Here is a 16,225-nt window from a genome sequence, read left to right as displayed (position 1 = left end):
TAAATGTAAAATAAAAAATAATACATATATATTAAATGGTAAATATTATCAATAATGTATGCATCATTTTTTTTATTAAACTATGTACTACGTGATTAATTTAATACTTAAGTTTATACTGTATTATTATTCAGACAAAAGTTGCCCAGTATTCAGTACAGTAGTACAACAAGTTATTTAATAATTTGTTTATTAAAATTAAGTAAAGTATAACGTTTTAAATTTATTTAAAACAATAACTGAATATAAAGCACATTTTGCACATTTGTATATTATTTATTATTAATACATATTCATATAAATATTACAAATATATATTTTGTATGGGCACCTGTCTAACATTACACAGAATAAATAATAATAAAAATTATATTCAATTATATTATTATAAATAACTATATATAATTATAAAATACATATAAATTAAAATAATTTATAGTTACATTAAATCATTTATTTCAATAATCACTCATGCATATTATTAATATTACTAATAATAAACTGATACTTCATAATTAATTTAAACTCTTGCTGTACTTCCAATTGTTTCTAATTATTATAAAAACTCAGAACATTACATGATAAAAAGTTCAAATTCACTCTAGTTTTATGAAAAATAACCAGATACCAGAACCAGTTTTTGAGTTGGCCATGACTGTAGTATTGATTCATAAGGAAAAACTTCAGATAAGATTCTGAGAGAAATGACCAGCAGACAGAAGAAAAGCACAGCAGTCTTCACAGCACACAATCTCTTACCCGCTGAGTACACCCAGCACAAGATTCAACACAAAAAACCAGCCCAGAATGATCAAACTAACAAAGTAGATCCATGACATCTACAGGGGCCCAAACAGGATGGTCAACCCACAGAGAGAGGCTCCATTTAGCTGTGAGAAACTCCTGGGATGGAGTTCAGTCTCAGGAGAGAAAGAGAAACTGGAGATCAGGGACAGCAGTGTAGAGAAAAGATGAGCTGCTCACCCGCTCAACACACCCAGAACCAGGTTCAAGACGAAGAAAGAGCCGAAGATGACCAAGCTCACAAAGTACACCCAGGGCAGCTCCAACCCCATAGCATCATTCATCTGAGAGAGGAGAGGAATGAGGAAGAGAAAACGAGGTGGAGATAAAGAGAGAGACGGATGGAAGTTTAAGTATGGAACAGAAACTGTAAGGAGAAGGTTAAAAATGGGTCTAGAGAAGACGTTCTGCTCAAAATCAAACAGGATTTGAGTTTTAACACATTTTGATGTTTTGAATAAATAACAGAAGGCTTTCACAAGTATAACTTCTAATAAAAAATGTGCGTGTAGGATGAAGTCGATATAAAGGAATGATACAGGAAAGGTCCCACACACTGGCCATAAGCTTGCAAAAAGAATAGTATTGGACAAGTTAGGTTTCAAATCTATCTATCACATTTAAGAAACCTTAAGAAAAAGTTTTTATAAAGTTTTTATTTTTTATTTTTTATAATAAAATCAATCAATCAATACATAATTCATTTAAACACAAACTGTCTCCTGTCTACTAAATAAATCAATTAAAAAAAATTCAGGAGGCAAGTTGTACTACCTTGCTTGCTACATTATGCACACTGTATTTACTTGTTAAATTTGTGCATGTGAAATAAGCAGTTACTACAAATTTTGGGGGTGATTCACAGAAAATCAATGCTGAAAATGTAAAGTTAATGCCACTGTAAATGAACAGTGTGCCGTGATGAAATGGAGGAACGATTTTCCGGCGGATGATGTGTAAGGTGGGTGGATCTCATCTGAGCACACTGGCCAGTCACAGACCCTTGAGTTCCTGCTTCAGTGTGTGGGCTGCTAGTTTGAGCTTCTCACACGCTCCTCAAAGCAGTAATGACTCTACGAGCCCTTCATCCTCTCTACACAAATATAATTATTGGCTAACATTCATTATACAGTACACCAACAAGAAGACGTGCTAGTTAGGATGCGATAGGACGTAGCAAGCTAATACTAACCCAGTAGAGTACATCCGTCCAGCCCTCCATGGTGATGCACTGGAACACAGTAAGCATGGCAAACATGAAGTTGTCAAAGTTTGTGATGCCTCCGTTGGGGCCGTGCCAGCCCTCCTTACACACGGTGCCATTAACGGCGCATGTGCGGCCATGACCGTTAACGGCACACGGCGTGGGCTCATCCTCTATTATATCTGCAGAAAGAGGAGAGAATGTCAAACCTAAACACACATAATAGCTATAAACCCTAGTGAAAATAAATGTACTAAAATTTATTTAAAATAGATTTATTTCATGCTAGGTATATTACAAATACATATATGTACTTATAAAAATACCCTGCAACTGTACTTTTAGTATACTAAACTGGTATACTTACTGTCTGCTAATTTGGAACAACTAATTTTGTACTAAATGCATTTTAATTGTGTGGAAGCAGTGCTGAAGTCCAACTAAAGATAAACTGAAGTATATTTGATTGTGCTAAAGTAGAACTATTGCAAGTATACTTCATGTACACTTTAAATATCTCACATATAAAGGCTGATATTATTCACAGAGTGACAATCCTCCTCCTCAATAATCACATTAAAACACATTTTAGGCACATTTTAGTACTCCAAATAAAGTTAAATTAACATTTTTATATCAGTTCCAGTGATATATCAGTTAATATGTTAATAGATTTTAATTATACTTAGTATGAAATAAATGTATTAAATATATCTTTACTAGGGAAAACTTTCCAACAGTTCATTTGAATCTCAATGTGTTGAAAATATCAATCTATATAATATCTACACTGAAAAAAAGATTTTTCTAGATAATTTTGAAATTTAATTGCAGATTTCAGAGGGAAAATCATTTCTACACCATTTTTTTTTTTTTTGTGAATGAATCCTACATTAAGATAATTAGCTCTGAAAATACAGAAGATATTACACAGAAATCAACAACCTCAAACACATTATGAAGTGTCCATATGATGTACACACTTGTGTACAAACACTAATGCTAGCATTGCTAATTTATTCCATCTTATTTTATTTTCAGAGCCTGCTGTTTAGGGAACGCAGTTCTGGGAGTTAATTATAATGAAGCACTTTGACGAAACTTTGTTCAAGCATTTAAGAATGACAAAACTAGCATTTCAGATGCTGTGCAATGAGATTGGTCTGTTGATTAGTCCAGAGTTATGTGGTCCCATTACAAAATCACGTCTTTTTTGATGTGCATTAAAAAATGATGTGCACGCTCTTTAAATAACAAAGAAAAAACATTGCACCAGAATTTAGACCAGGTTTGAGTTGGTCTATGGTGCAGTCTATTGTCAGCTCCTTAAAATAGCATTGCGCCAGCATGCGCCAGAACACACCTCTTTTTTAGACCAGCACACCCATGTGCGCAAAAATGAGAGCAAATGCATTTGCTAATTAAACGATGTGGAGCTGGATGGGAAAATGCGAACTGCGTCGGACTGAAACTAGCAAACACACTTGCGCTGCGCCTTGCGTCGCATTGCACCGGGTTTATTATAGGGCCCTGTATGTTTATTTCTGTGCATTTACAATTACAACAAAACTAGCTTTTGTAAAATGATGAAAGCAAACAGGATGCACTTTCTATCGTCTCAGTCTCTGTGAATTTGAGTGCTCCAAAACTGTGTAAATTTGCCATACAGATACGAAAACATATCTCAGAGAGCGAAATGTCTAGTTTCAAATCTATTTTCACAATATTCTCAGATTATGTAATCCGTGTCAAACATGCAAATAGCCGCATCACTACTGCGGGAATTACGAGTCAGATTACCACTTCATCTCTTAATCTAAAAGCAAAGAAAGCACTAATGTATCAATACATTACTAAAATGTTAATACAGTGTGCTCACTGGTTTTCCCTGACACATTCATATTCATTACTTCAGCCAGTGTCCTGTGGCAAGCTTTATGCGTGTGCTAGAGCGCTTATTAGGCTATGTAGGATATTAAAGGATTATTATAATGATTTAAATGGTTTATTGATAAATGTGCAATTAGTCAACTAATGCTTCAAATGAATGACAACTAGTCGACCAAGAAAATCTAGGGCATCCCTAGTTTTTACTGCATTTTTGATCAAATAAATGCAGCATTTGTGAGTAAAAGAGCCTTCTTCCAAATATATATATATATATATATATTTTTTTTTTTTATCTCACTGACCCCAAACATTTAAACTGTAATGTAACATAATTTTGCAATAGAGGATAAACACACCTGTCCCTTGAAAGTAACAGGTAGCGTGCATTTTTCCAATGAAAAGCTCCAAACCGATGATGGCGTAGATGATGATGACGAACAGAACCAGCAGGGCGATGTGAAGGAGAGGAACCATAGCTTTAATGATGGAGTTCAGCACCACCTGTAAACCTAGGGGTATGCAAAACTACATAAAAACGCATGTACACACACACACACACAAGAAAAATTGACACATCAACGAGTGTTCACTTGGGTGCATTTAAGTCCAATCTTTCACATCTAACTCAGAGTGCATACACACAGACACACACTAGTGTCTTTAGGGCATTGAGTTTGACAGCTTGTTCTCAGAGAACGTTCCTGAGGGGTTGCAGTAAGGAATGCTGCACTTTTCCTGCCATATGGCCACATCATGCGCCATCATCTTTCAAACAACATCCACCCATCAGCGGGGGTATGGCACACTGGGGACTCAGAAGGGGATGATGGTCAAAGTGCCTCATGATTAAGTGTTGTGCAAAACTACTATACATATTTCTAGAAATATTATAGCCATGGGCTGTCTGAATGACTAGTCGACCAATCAGTCTTAATTAGAAACCTTGAATATGTAATCAGCTTCACCTGATCTTTATTGGACTTCTTTTTTTCCTACAAAATGTTTTTAACCTTCCTTAACCTATAACACTAAATTTAGGCCTACATCACTCAAAACTTTTATCATTAACTACAACTTAAACCATGAAAACATTTTTATCACTTGAAACTAAATAAATGTTAACGAAAACAAATAATTGTAATAATCCAGTGAGATTTTTGTATGCACAAGGGTCAGTTTATCTTTTTTAGTTTGACTTAAAGTAATAATAAAAATAGTTAATTATTAAAAATGATTTATAAAAACTATAGACAAATTTAAAAAAAATAAAAATAAATGTAATGATGAAAACACAGAACAAATAACTAAAGGAAAAAAAAATACAAAATTTAATTAAATAAAAAATAGTTATCAATGATACTAAAATAATGTCACAATATAAGCGAAATTACGGTATATATACTGTAAAAAGTGGCAACCTTCAACTGTTACCTTAAATAGTCATTTCCACCTGATAAATTATGTTTGTTTGTGTAGATTATTGTATATTGGTAGGTTCAGTGAAGTTAAATAATAATTTTGACTTCTAGAAAACCAGTTAAATAAAATGTTCAGTGTACTCACTATAATTGAAGACTGTAAGAAACAGGGACTACCATCATGTATTATAAGTAGCAGGTAATGATGATTTTTAACTCACTGGGCACTCCTGAGACCAGGCGAAGGGGTCGCAGCACTCGAAAGGCTCTGAGGGCTTTAACATCGAAACCTCCTGGTTTCCCTCCATGGCCGGGAACGGATGGGTGGCTTCCAACAGATTCCTTCTCCCCATCTTTGGTCAGAACTTCCAAGACAACACTAAACAATCTGGATGACAAAAGAACAATTTACCTGACAAATAACTCATCGACACCACAAAATATCAATAAAATATAAATAAAGAAATATATATGGGTTGGTATCTGTAACTACACATTTCAATAAATATATTTACTGATTGTTTCTATCTTACAAAACTCAAGCAAACCAAACCAAACGCTTTGTTTAAGACTGATTCAAACATAAATTCAAAGATTTCAGGCTACATTTACACCATCCTAAAAGTAAAGTATGCTGGTAGTATCCTGGTATTTATGCTGTGGAGCTGTTTTTCAGTGTTTTACCAAAATAAAAGTTGTGAATTCAGTGAATTCATGTCAATTTCAGCTAAAGATCATGAGCGACAGCCCCGTGAAATGAGAGACGGGTAGGTGAAGAGAGAGATTGAGACAGCTCTTCTGCATGAGGCAAACTGATGGAAATGTGACCTAGCTACCCAGTGGACTGTGCGTGTATGAGTGAGATAGAGATGTTGATGAGCAAATACAGAGGAAGAAGATGAGAATGTACACAGTTCGAGGTGATCTACAGAGAAGCCAACAGTGGGTTAAAAAATACAGAGGGGAGATAAAGATGTAAAAGTGGAGAGAACAGTTACAGCTTTTTATATATTCCACACATAAGGAATTTACAGACTCACAAACAATTTCTATTCAGTAAAATGATAGACCGAGTGTAGATGATTTAAGTAGTTTATGGCTAAAGTGTGGTGTTTTGTTTAGATTAAAATGAAAATGCATCGTTCAAGTTAACATTAAATCCACAGAATAATAAATAAATAAATAAATGTTGGGGTCAGTAATTTTTTTTTTTGATTTCTTAAAAGAATTATATTACTATATATCTATATTAATTACCAAGATGCATTGTAAAAAATATAGTAGAAATAGTAATACTTTGAAATATTTAAAACAACTATTTCCTATTTGAATATATTTTAAAATGTAATTTATTCCTGTGATGCAAAGCTACATTTTCAGCATTCCTACTCCAGTTTTCAGTGTCACAAAATCTTTCAGAAATCATTCTAATATGCTGATTTGCTGCTCAAGAAACATTTCTTATTATAAGCATTGCTGAAAATGGTTGTTCTGCTTAATATTTTTGTGGAAAGTGTATTTTTTTGATGATGTTATGATGAATAGAAAGTGTGTAAAAACAGCATTTATTTGAAATAAAATATTTTATTAGATTATAAATGTGGCCTTGTGGAATAAAAGTAATAATAATAAAAAAAAAAAGGATTTTGAAATCCTTAAAAAAATATATTAATTCACTTTCAACAAGTGCCTCACCATAACCTTGATTTTGGGTCTTTTTTAAATTAAGGATGATTCTAAATAATTATTTATTTATTTATTTTTGTACTAATCAACATTAAGCTACAGATGCTACTGTTCAAGCTTTTAACTTCTAATGAACACAGAATATTCCTTTAATTATCATTTGAATGTAAATGTTGTCTCATTCCTCATGGAAATTAGTTTTAATGAATATCAAGTTCTATTCAATGCTCAAAATCCATAAAGGCTTGCACTAATAATATTAAACAGAAAAAAAAATTGTCATAACAATAACAATTGTCATTGTTAACAGTTCTGTCTAATATGAATTGAAGTCTATCTAATAATCAGATAGAACAAAGGAATTAATGTAACTTATAAAAACATATTATAACAATTGCTTTTATATTATTAGTAATAGAAAGGCAAACATTATAATCTTTGAATGACTAATGTAGATTTATTTTCACAAACCTTGCCAACTTAATTGAATCCAGCTGTGAAATCTTGTAAAGTGTGCATTTTTATCCAGCATGTTCGCATGTTCTCTGTGTGGCGTTCGGTCCGTGTGAATTGTATGATTTAAACTTTAAACTCGTGACTTCTAATTATGCTGTTCTTTATGCATTTTCCCACTGTCATATTCATTCTTATTAAATATTTATTTATTTGTGGAAAAAGTACATTGTCATCTAAAGTATAAGTATGTTTATTTTACATATTTATTTTTCAATCCATTGACAAATTATTTAAAATTTCTTAAATATAAGAATAATGTTCTATGTTCTATGCATTCCTGTCTCTGCTGAATTACTTTTATCCACAGTGGGGATAAAAACATCCCACAAATCTACTCTGACGTCCCGTATAATTTGTTGTTTGAATAACAGTGGACATTAAATCATTACAATTAATCTATCGGCTTTATACTGGCTATCGGCCTGATATCGGCATCGGCTGTCAAAAAAACAATATTGGTTGACCACTAAACTAAAGCACGACCGATATATAGTTTTGCCGATATTATCAGCCAATATGAGCCTGTCACCGATATATCGTATCAGTGAATATGCAGCCGATATGCCACCTATATGAAAATTGGTTTATTTTACAAAACACAAAGCATATAAAATGCTTGAAATGGTATATTTACTTTGTTTGTCCAGCAGAGCTACTGGTGATCTGGATGAAACGTTTTAAAGCTTAAGTCTATGGAAAATCTTTGGAAATTTAACCTGTTAACTGTCACTCACGTTTTTGAAAATAGACATGAATGTGCATGATACAAAACTAAATTTTTATAATTCATGACTGAAAACATTTTGTAACATGGTTTTGATGTACCATTTACATGGTAATGCAATGTCTGATTTTAAAATGGGTTTTGAAGGATGAATTTTGAGATTTTATGTTTTCAAGTGATATATAACTTCTGATGATTTCTAAAATGTGATAGAGAAAAAGGCAACGAGGAAGTCTTTTTTTTTAAACAAAGGTAAAAGCTCCTTTTGTAATGTAGATTTCTGAGGGTGCACTCTTGTCATAAATTCATCCATTACTTTTCCTACATAATTTTTTACAAACAATATTGGTAAAATATATATTTGGGAGTCTTAGACCTTTCCAACGATATATAGTTTGTCAAGATTAGATTAGATTTGATTGTAATATAGTATAGTCAACGTAGGTGTCCCGTATACGGGACGGGGTGACATTTAACAGGTTAAAAAGGCCATTTCTCCATAATGGCAACACAAATCGGCACCAAATTTGGGGGATCCCTTCAGGTAGTTTGAAAGATACCCCGTCGATAGCCCCTGGGGTTCAGGAGTTATGGGTGGTGAAATTTGCAGTCAGGCGCAGACTGATCTAGCAATCCTGGGGAATATATATATTTTGTCATAAAAAAAATTTAAGAATAAAAAATAATCAGATTTTTTCAAGTTTGTCAATGAACGCATTGCAACCATGCTTGGGACGGCCCACATAAACGAGCAAAAGTGCTTTACATGTCTTGAAATAATAATTTTTAAACATTAAACATTGACTGTCAGTCTTTATTCACCTGTTTCTCGTTGTTTCTCATTGAAATTAATTAAAGTAAATAATGTAAATGACATCGCTAATGTCATATTATGGCACATTGTAATGCAGTGTTACAAATAATAAATAACAGATTGGAGATCAAAATAATAGCAGATTTGTATCATTTTAAATTAATAATAAAAACTAAGATGAAAAATATACTTAAGCAAGAATTGAAATTTTATTATGGTAAAATAAAAATTTTGTGTTACAACTAACCCCGCATTACTTCCCCTATATTATCTCATACTTCACACTTCTCTAGTAAGTTTCGTCTGTTTGTGAAGATAGAAGCACAAATCTGTGTGAAATGTTCCGAAGTGAAATAAACTTCAATGCAATAAAGTTGAAAGGAACTGAATTGAATTAAAGTTGAATAAACTTCAACTTTACTGTTCAGTGCACTGATGTCAGACTCATTTTGGATGGTAAAGTTTATTGCCTCCATTACATATCTCTGTCATGTCATTATAAGTGTTTGATCACCACATTTGTGTGATCATTGCAAAAAAATGTTTTCATGTTTATATATTCTGTTTATGTATATACTGTCTTCTATATATAGTACCAGTCAAATGGTGACATGTCCAAACTTTTGACTGGTACTGTACTATAATATAAACAAAGAATATTGGCCGATATATCTGTATCTGCATTTTTTTACTCCCTAATATCGGTATCGGCCCCAAAATACCTATATCGGTTGGGCTCTTGATAAAACATACCCTATGACGACAATGACGAAATCCAGCATGTTCCATCCGTTTCGGACATACGCGTTCTGATGCATCACCAAGCCATATGCTATTATCTTCAGGAAGGTTTCGATAGTGAAAATGATAAGGAAGGCATATTCAACTGTTTCCTGTGGGAGACAGAAGAGGGAGAGAGAGAAACCAATCAATAAAATGAACAACTGCTGAGAGTGTACAATATATTCAAAGACACATTACAGCTCACTACCAAAGCTATGCAATCCTCCATCAAACACATACACACATTCACTTTTTGGGATTTGTTTGATCACACAATCAGAACCATAAGACAGCTGAATGACTTTGCGCAGCCAGTTTTTTCAGTGTGGGTCTTTACAACCCAGGTGAACACAGTCAGAGGTGACAACAAAATTAATAATTTGAGAGTGAAAAATAAGTAATTAAACATTAATTAATTAATTAGATGAAATTATCACTTTAAGTTTAAAGTGGTAATGAAATAGAAAAAAAATTGTAAAGTCCTTGACGTAAATATATTTAAGGAAGCTTATAATATAAAAGGTGATAATGAATTTTTACTTCACAATTCAAAATTTTTTCCTATCAATTCTGTTTATATCAAATTAATATTATGAGTTATGAATAAATTATTAATTATTAAATGGCAGGGAAAAACTCTGAATTGTGATATATAAAGGATTAATAAATTAATAAATAAGAGTTGATTTCTTGCAAATTTTATACAATTTATCAAATCTGAAAATGTGAGATAAAAAGTCACTATTCAGTTTTTTGGAGGGGTGGGTTTACATGGTGGAAACATAAGATAGAATAGCCATATGTGAATAAAAACTTACAATAAAAAAGTGAGATATAAAATCTGAGAAAAAAAAATCTGAACTGTGAAATACTGTCACAATTATCTCACCATTACTCAATAATAAAATACTATGGAGCCCCGCACATGACATTCAAGAAAAAATAAATAAATTGTGCGTACGATTTACAAATTCATTTTCTCGATGTCTTAAAACGTGCTCATGATTTACGAATTTGTACCCTCGATTTGCTAAATCATGCGCACAATTTACTGATAATAAAAAAAGTGTTCATCACATAATATAAAGATTATATATTATAAATATATAATATATGATATATATAATTATTTATTTTTTGTGCTAAAATTAACTTTTTCTGATGCTAAAAACTTCATAACCTAGAATCTCCATAGCACATCCAGAAACATAATATAAATTATCCAATATATAATCACCCTTTTAAAGGGACAATAAGTAACTTTTTAGGTATTTTATTATCTAAAATCTATATTTTTATTCATAAATATGCCCTCAATGGTGTACAAATACCTATGCCAATGTTTAAACTAATCCTTGTAAATGAAGAATTTATTATCTTTATATACATGGGACGGGTAGGTTGACGGAGGCTTCCATGTAGTTCCGCCATCTTGCAAAACTATAATAGCAGAGAGGGACAAAAAGTACTAAGCCAACGCGTTTCCACAGCGCGTTTTCGGTCAGAGCCAGAAACGCAGGTGCAGAGCAGTGAGAGGCGCTTGAAACTGCACCGGCAAGTTTACAAGTCTGGAATGCATTCTTATTATGGACCATACATATGCCGCGCCACAGGAGAAGAAAACATCGTCGCCAAAACAGTCAAAAATAGAACGTAAAAGGAAACGTGACCGTAGATTACAGAAAACAAGAGTTAATGTCGGGGAAGCTTTTTCTATGTGGAAAGAGCTAATGCTTGATAAAGATTTCAAAAGAGACGCTGAAGTGGCCAGTTTTCTTCTCGACAGGTAAGTCAGTGTTACAGTCTATATTATAATATTTTTTTTATATCTAACAATGCATATAATTCAGAAAATATAACGAATAAATAGACATAACTACTAATTACAATATTTCATGTTTTCCACAGTCAGTAATTCATACTGTAACATTCGTTTGTTAGTTGTCATGTTGCAGTTTGTTTGAAATAACACACCTGTTCACCTGAAGGAAAACTCGACGAAGTGCTATTAGAATACATCCTGTCAAAGCTTTTTGGTACATATCGCCTACCGTAGATGCAACGCGCATTTGAAAAAGCGAGGCGCTGGAGAGCAAAATTAGTTTGAATGCAAAATACAATTTCACCACTAGATGGGAGTAATTCCTACTCAGTGTCCCTTTAAGCCTGTGTCTTAGAAACTGTACGAGCATAAACAGATCAGTGACAACTGAAATTGTCATGGAATATGTGTTATGAGGGAAAATATCATTCCATGTGATTTGCCTCTTAGTTACTCCACAACACCTTAACAATAGTGCTAAAGTATGTTACTAAAACTGAAAGTGTAGTGTTTTTGAAGCATTAAAGCATGCGGTTCAGTCGTGGCAGTGGCTAGTGGGTTGTTTTCTGTGCATTGATGGTGTTAGACACAGCTATTTAACTTGTCAAATAGCATCTCTTTAAAAACACACACAGAGACTCAAGCTTTCTGCTTTATATGTGTGTGACAGCTGTGCAAAGGTTGCACAATGAAAGAGGTTAGTTGGCATGTGTGCGTTTAAGTGTAAGGACATTTGGGAAGCTTTTAAACGCTGTGGGCCTCGTTTTGCCAACATTTTACTGACGACTGAATGAAGCACTTAGCCGTGTATCAGAGAAAGAGCCTTTTATTACTGCGGGAAAAGAGTAACCCGGGCTCACTGATCCTGCTACTACAGAGATAGAGAGAGAGAGAGTTATATGAGTGACAGCAGCGGAGAGAAGAAGTTGCAGCACTGAAAATGAAATATATACATATACAGATTGTCAAAGAGGCCATCAAAAACAAATGACACAGAAAAAACAAATGACAGACACAAACAAATGCACTTTGCTAATACATAGCTGTTGTTTTTTATTGCTTTTGTTTACTTACTTCATGTCAGTGTTGATTTTTTATCAACGAAGAAGAGGATGAAAATTATTCATCCTAAAACATTTTTTTTTCTGTGACTAAAACGGGATGTTGATGAGCTAATATACTAACATACTATATACTAATATATAATGATAAAAACTATGACAAAATTTATGCTGCATCTTCGTTAACAACAATCTTCAAAGTATGCCCTGTCATTGGATTGCAATCGGATAAGGGGTATTTGCATATAGTTTCAGTATGGCAGCCGCAGTGGATGGATCGACTACCCAAACATGACCTAGTAATCTTAAACAATGGCTTCTTGAAGAGGTAGGGATAAGGTGAACCGACACCCCGTTTTTCCCAGGAGTCACAATTTGTTGTCAATAAACTTAAAGTATAGGTGGAATCGCACTGATAGAAGTGCTCTCTCTCTTGCGCATGCTCCACTTCTTCAGTTCTCATATACAGCACGCAATCAGTTCTCAGTGATCAAATACACACACAGCAGTTCAAATGCATGTAGATCATGTAGAGTATCTTAACGTAAATACAATCGGTTCTGGATTAAGTGAAGTAATCAGCTATGTAAAAAAATGTCAGTATTACATGCATGCCTTCCGTCTAAAAGGGACAGCATTAACTAAGTACCTATCCGTGTCATTAATGTTAACCAACAAAATATGTTAAATAAATGTACACATTAAGTAAACCTACTGTATGCTACTGTATAATTATTTTATCACACGTTAACGCAGTTTTTATTATTATGAAAGTCCGTTGCTCACTGGCTCTGAATACACATACAGACAAATCATGGGTCACAGTAGGGGATGCTCCCAATCAAATTATTTAGGCTAAACATCACCATTCACAAACCACTGTCCACTCTTATTTTTAACAGAAAAGAATGCAATGAGCTCATAAATCACGACTTCATAAATGGGTAATAGTAAGTTTACAACAGAATGTGAACACAGCTTGCTCAGTACAGTGAAGAGCATTCTTTTGTTTACTTTGTGGTTTAATATTTTGAGTCGTGTGGGACGTGCTAACACGGTCATCTCACAATAAATTGCTTTACACATCTATCGCTTTTGCCGCTCAGAAATATTCATGCAATCATGCACCACGTATCACGTAGGGGTTAAGATTGCCTAGTGTGAGCACACCCTAATTTCTGGCAATTGTTTTTCATGGCTGATATAGATTGTTTTTGATAATTTACAAAATGTACAACGGAACAATTATTAAAGATTGGAGATCGATATGAAATTGTAATTTACTATAAGAGGCTCAAAGAGAATATTAAAGTAATCTTAAGGACAAACTTCTTTGAAAAAGGCATTTCAAAAATGAAGTAGTCTGTTAATTTGAACAACAAAAAGAACTACTGCTTTAACAGAAAAGTTTACATGAGAAATCAAAACACAGTTCTGAACAAGGTAAGGTCGAGTTGAAAAACTAAAGTTGTAATTAGTAGCTCTCTAATTAAATTTGATGAGGGAAGATATATTTTCTAACTGCATGGACGAGCGAAGTACAGGTTTTTCACTCATTTCAAGTTTTCCCGGACGAGCCCCCAAGCTGTTACAATCCATGACTTAAAGGAAGCAACAAACAGAGGACAAACGCAAACCAAATTGTTGATTCAAAATATAATTTTATTTAAGAATTAGAGTCACATGAAGAAAGTAAAGAAAACAATAAAGAAAACAACTATGTATTGGAAAACATCAGTAATGTGTAATGTAAGATGCATGGATGCAGGGAGATGCAGTGTATTGCGGTGTTGAAGTGTAAAGGCAAATGTAAATCAAAACAAGCCACATAACCACCTGTCCAAAACCAAAGCCCTGCTCTGACTCTAGCAGAAGCCTCCTTTAAAAGGAGCATCTGATAGAGAACAGGCGTTTCAAGTGTAAGTAAATAGATGTATATATATTATATATATATACACCGTATTTTTCGGACTATAAGTCGCACCTGAGTATAAGTCGCATCAGTCCAAAAATACGTCATGATGAGGAAAAAAACATATATGAGTCGCACTGGACTATAAGACGGTAATGTTTTCTCTTGATTCATTTCTCTCAGTTCATGTCAAATTAATTTTGATAAATAAGTCGCACCTGACTATAAGTCTCAGAACCAGCCAAACTATGAAAAAAAGTGTGACTTATAGTTCGGAAAAAACGGTACTTACACGTGAAACACCTGTTCTATTTACTGTATATATACACATATATATATATATACTTTACTTTATACAAGGTTTACGATGCAACTTTTTTACATAAAATGTTTAAGATGCCTCATATTAATGAACTTTTGGAGGAAAATGTTGCAATGGTGCTAAAAATTTTCTTTATTTCCAATATGCAAAAAAAATATATATATTTCCTTTCGACTTTAAGGCAAAACATGACCTTGGCATTTTTCTTTGAGATTCAGTCAAAGAGCAAGGAAACACTGATTAAATTTCATATTTTAAATATGGCCACTTAAAACGACAAAACAGCCTTTAACTTGTCATATTGTGCAAATAAACAACACTGAAACTAATTTAAATATCAAATAAACAAACAGGAGCAGAAGAGCTGCATTAAGCGATATGCGGTTGAGGGCATTGTGATACAGTATTCCCAATCCATTACCCCTCTACTTTATTCATCCATCAGCAGAGTGTGAGAATACAGAGAAAGAGAGAGAGAGAGGAAAACAGAGGCCCGTGGGGAAATCCATAAATATCTCTGACTCATCTCTGCTTATTTATGCTCTAAAGACTAACTGTACATACTCCCTCTCTCTCATACACACACAAACCATCATTAGCTAGTTTACTAAAACAAAAACATCTCGCAAACACATGCCCTAGTGTTCCACACATGCAAATTTCACCTTCAACATCAAAAGCTCAACATCCCTTTTATGTTAATGAAGTCTGTTTTAATTGTTTGGTTAGTGTTGTGGTATATTTTCTGTCTGGATATTTGTTGAGAGTAAAATAAAATCTAAAATGGTTCTTAATTCATAACAGCCATACAGTGATTTGGTTTCAAATTAAAATGCCTTAATGATGGATTTGTTTCTCACAGCTTTTTGCTTCACAAGACGTTAATTGATGGACTGGAGTTGTGTGAATTACTTGTGGATTACTGAATTTATTTTATCAGCTGTTTGGATTCTGACGGCACCCATTCACTTCAGAAGATCCATTGATGTGCAAGAGATCTAATGCTACATTTCTTTGCTACAATTATTCCTACATAGAAATAAACGCATCTAGCTCTTAGATGGCCTGAGAGTAATTAAATGTTAATTTTATAGATAAACTATTCCTTTAACACAAAAATAAACTTAACCTCCTTACAAACATGAATTTGTTCCTTCCATGAAACACAAAATAAGATGTTTTGAGAAATCAACCTTAGCACAAATTATGAGCAAACCAAGTATACCAAATTTAGTTTAAATTAGGGCTTTGAATGGATTAGACATTTTA

General features: G+C 33.4%; 1 protein-coding gene across 6 annotated transcripts in view; it reads right to left on the bottom strand.

Annotated features, from left to right (window-relative positions):
• Nucleotides 1-16,225, bottom strand: part of LOC127968377 (voltage-dependent L-type calcium channel subunit alpha-1D-like) — a 98,278-nt gene that overhangs the window by 60,282 nt on the left and 21,771 nt on the right. For all 6 annotated transcript variants that reach the window (XM_052569548.1, XM_052569550.1, XM_052569549.1 and 3 more), the window contains exons 4-8: nucleotides 9,810-9,949; nucleotides 5,538-5,704; nucleotides 4,255-4,407; nucleotides 1,997-2,190; nucleotides 985-1,088 (exon numbers count right to left, since the gene is read on the bottom strand). In XM_052569548.1, the coding sequence (XP_052425508.1) occupies nucleotides 985-1,088; nucleotides 1,997-2,190; nucleotides 4,255-4,407; nucleotides 5,538-5,704; nucleotides 9,810-9,949 (758 nt within the window). The remainder of the gene's footprint in view (nucleotides 1-984; nucleotides 1,089-1,996; nucleotides 2,191-4,254; nucleotides 4,408-5,537; nucleotides 5,705-9,809; nucleotides 9,950-16,225) is intronic.

This window comes from Carassius gibelio, chromosome B11 (assembly GCF_023724105.1).
Source record: "Carassius gibelio isolate Cgi1373 ecotype wild population from Czech Republic chromosome B11, carGib1.2-hapl.c, whole genome shotgun sequence".
NCBI lineage: Eukaryota > Metazoa > Chordata > Actinopteri > Cypriniformes > Cyprinidae > Carassius > Carassius gibelio.
The sequence above is the reverse complement of the archived record's forward strand: the minus strand, read 5'-3'. Positions and strand labels throughout refer to the sequence as shown.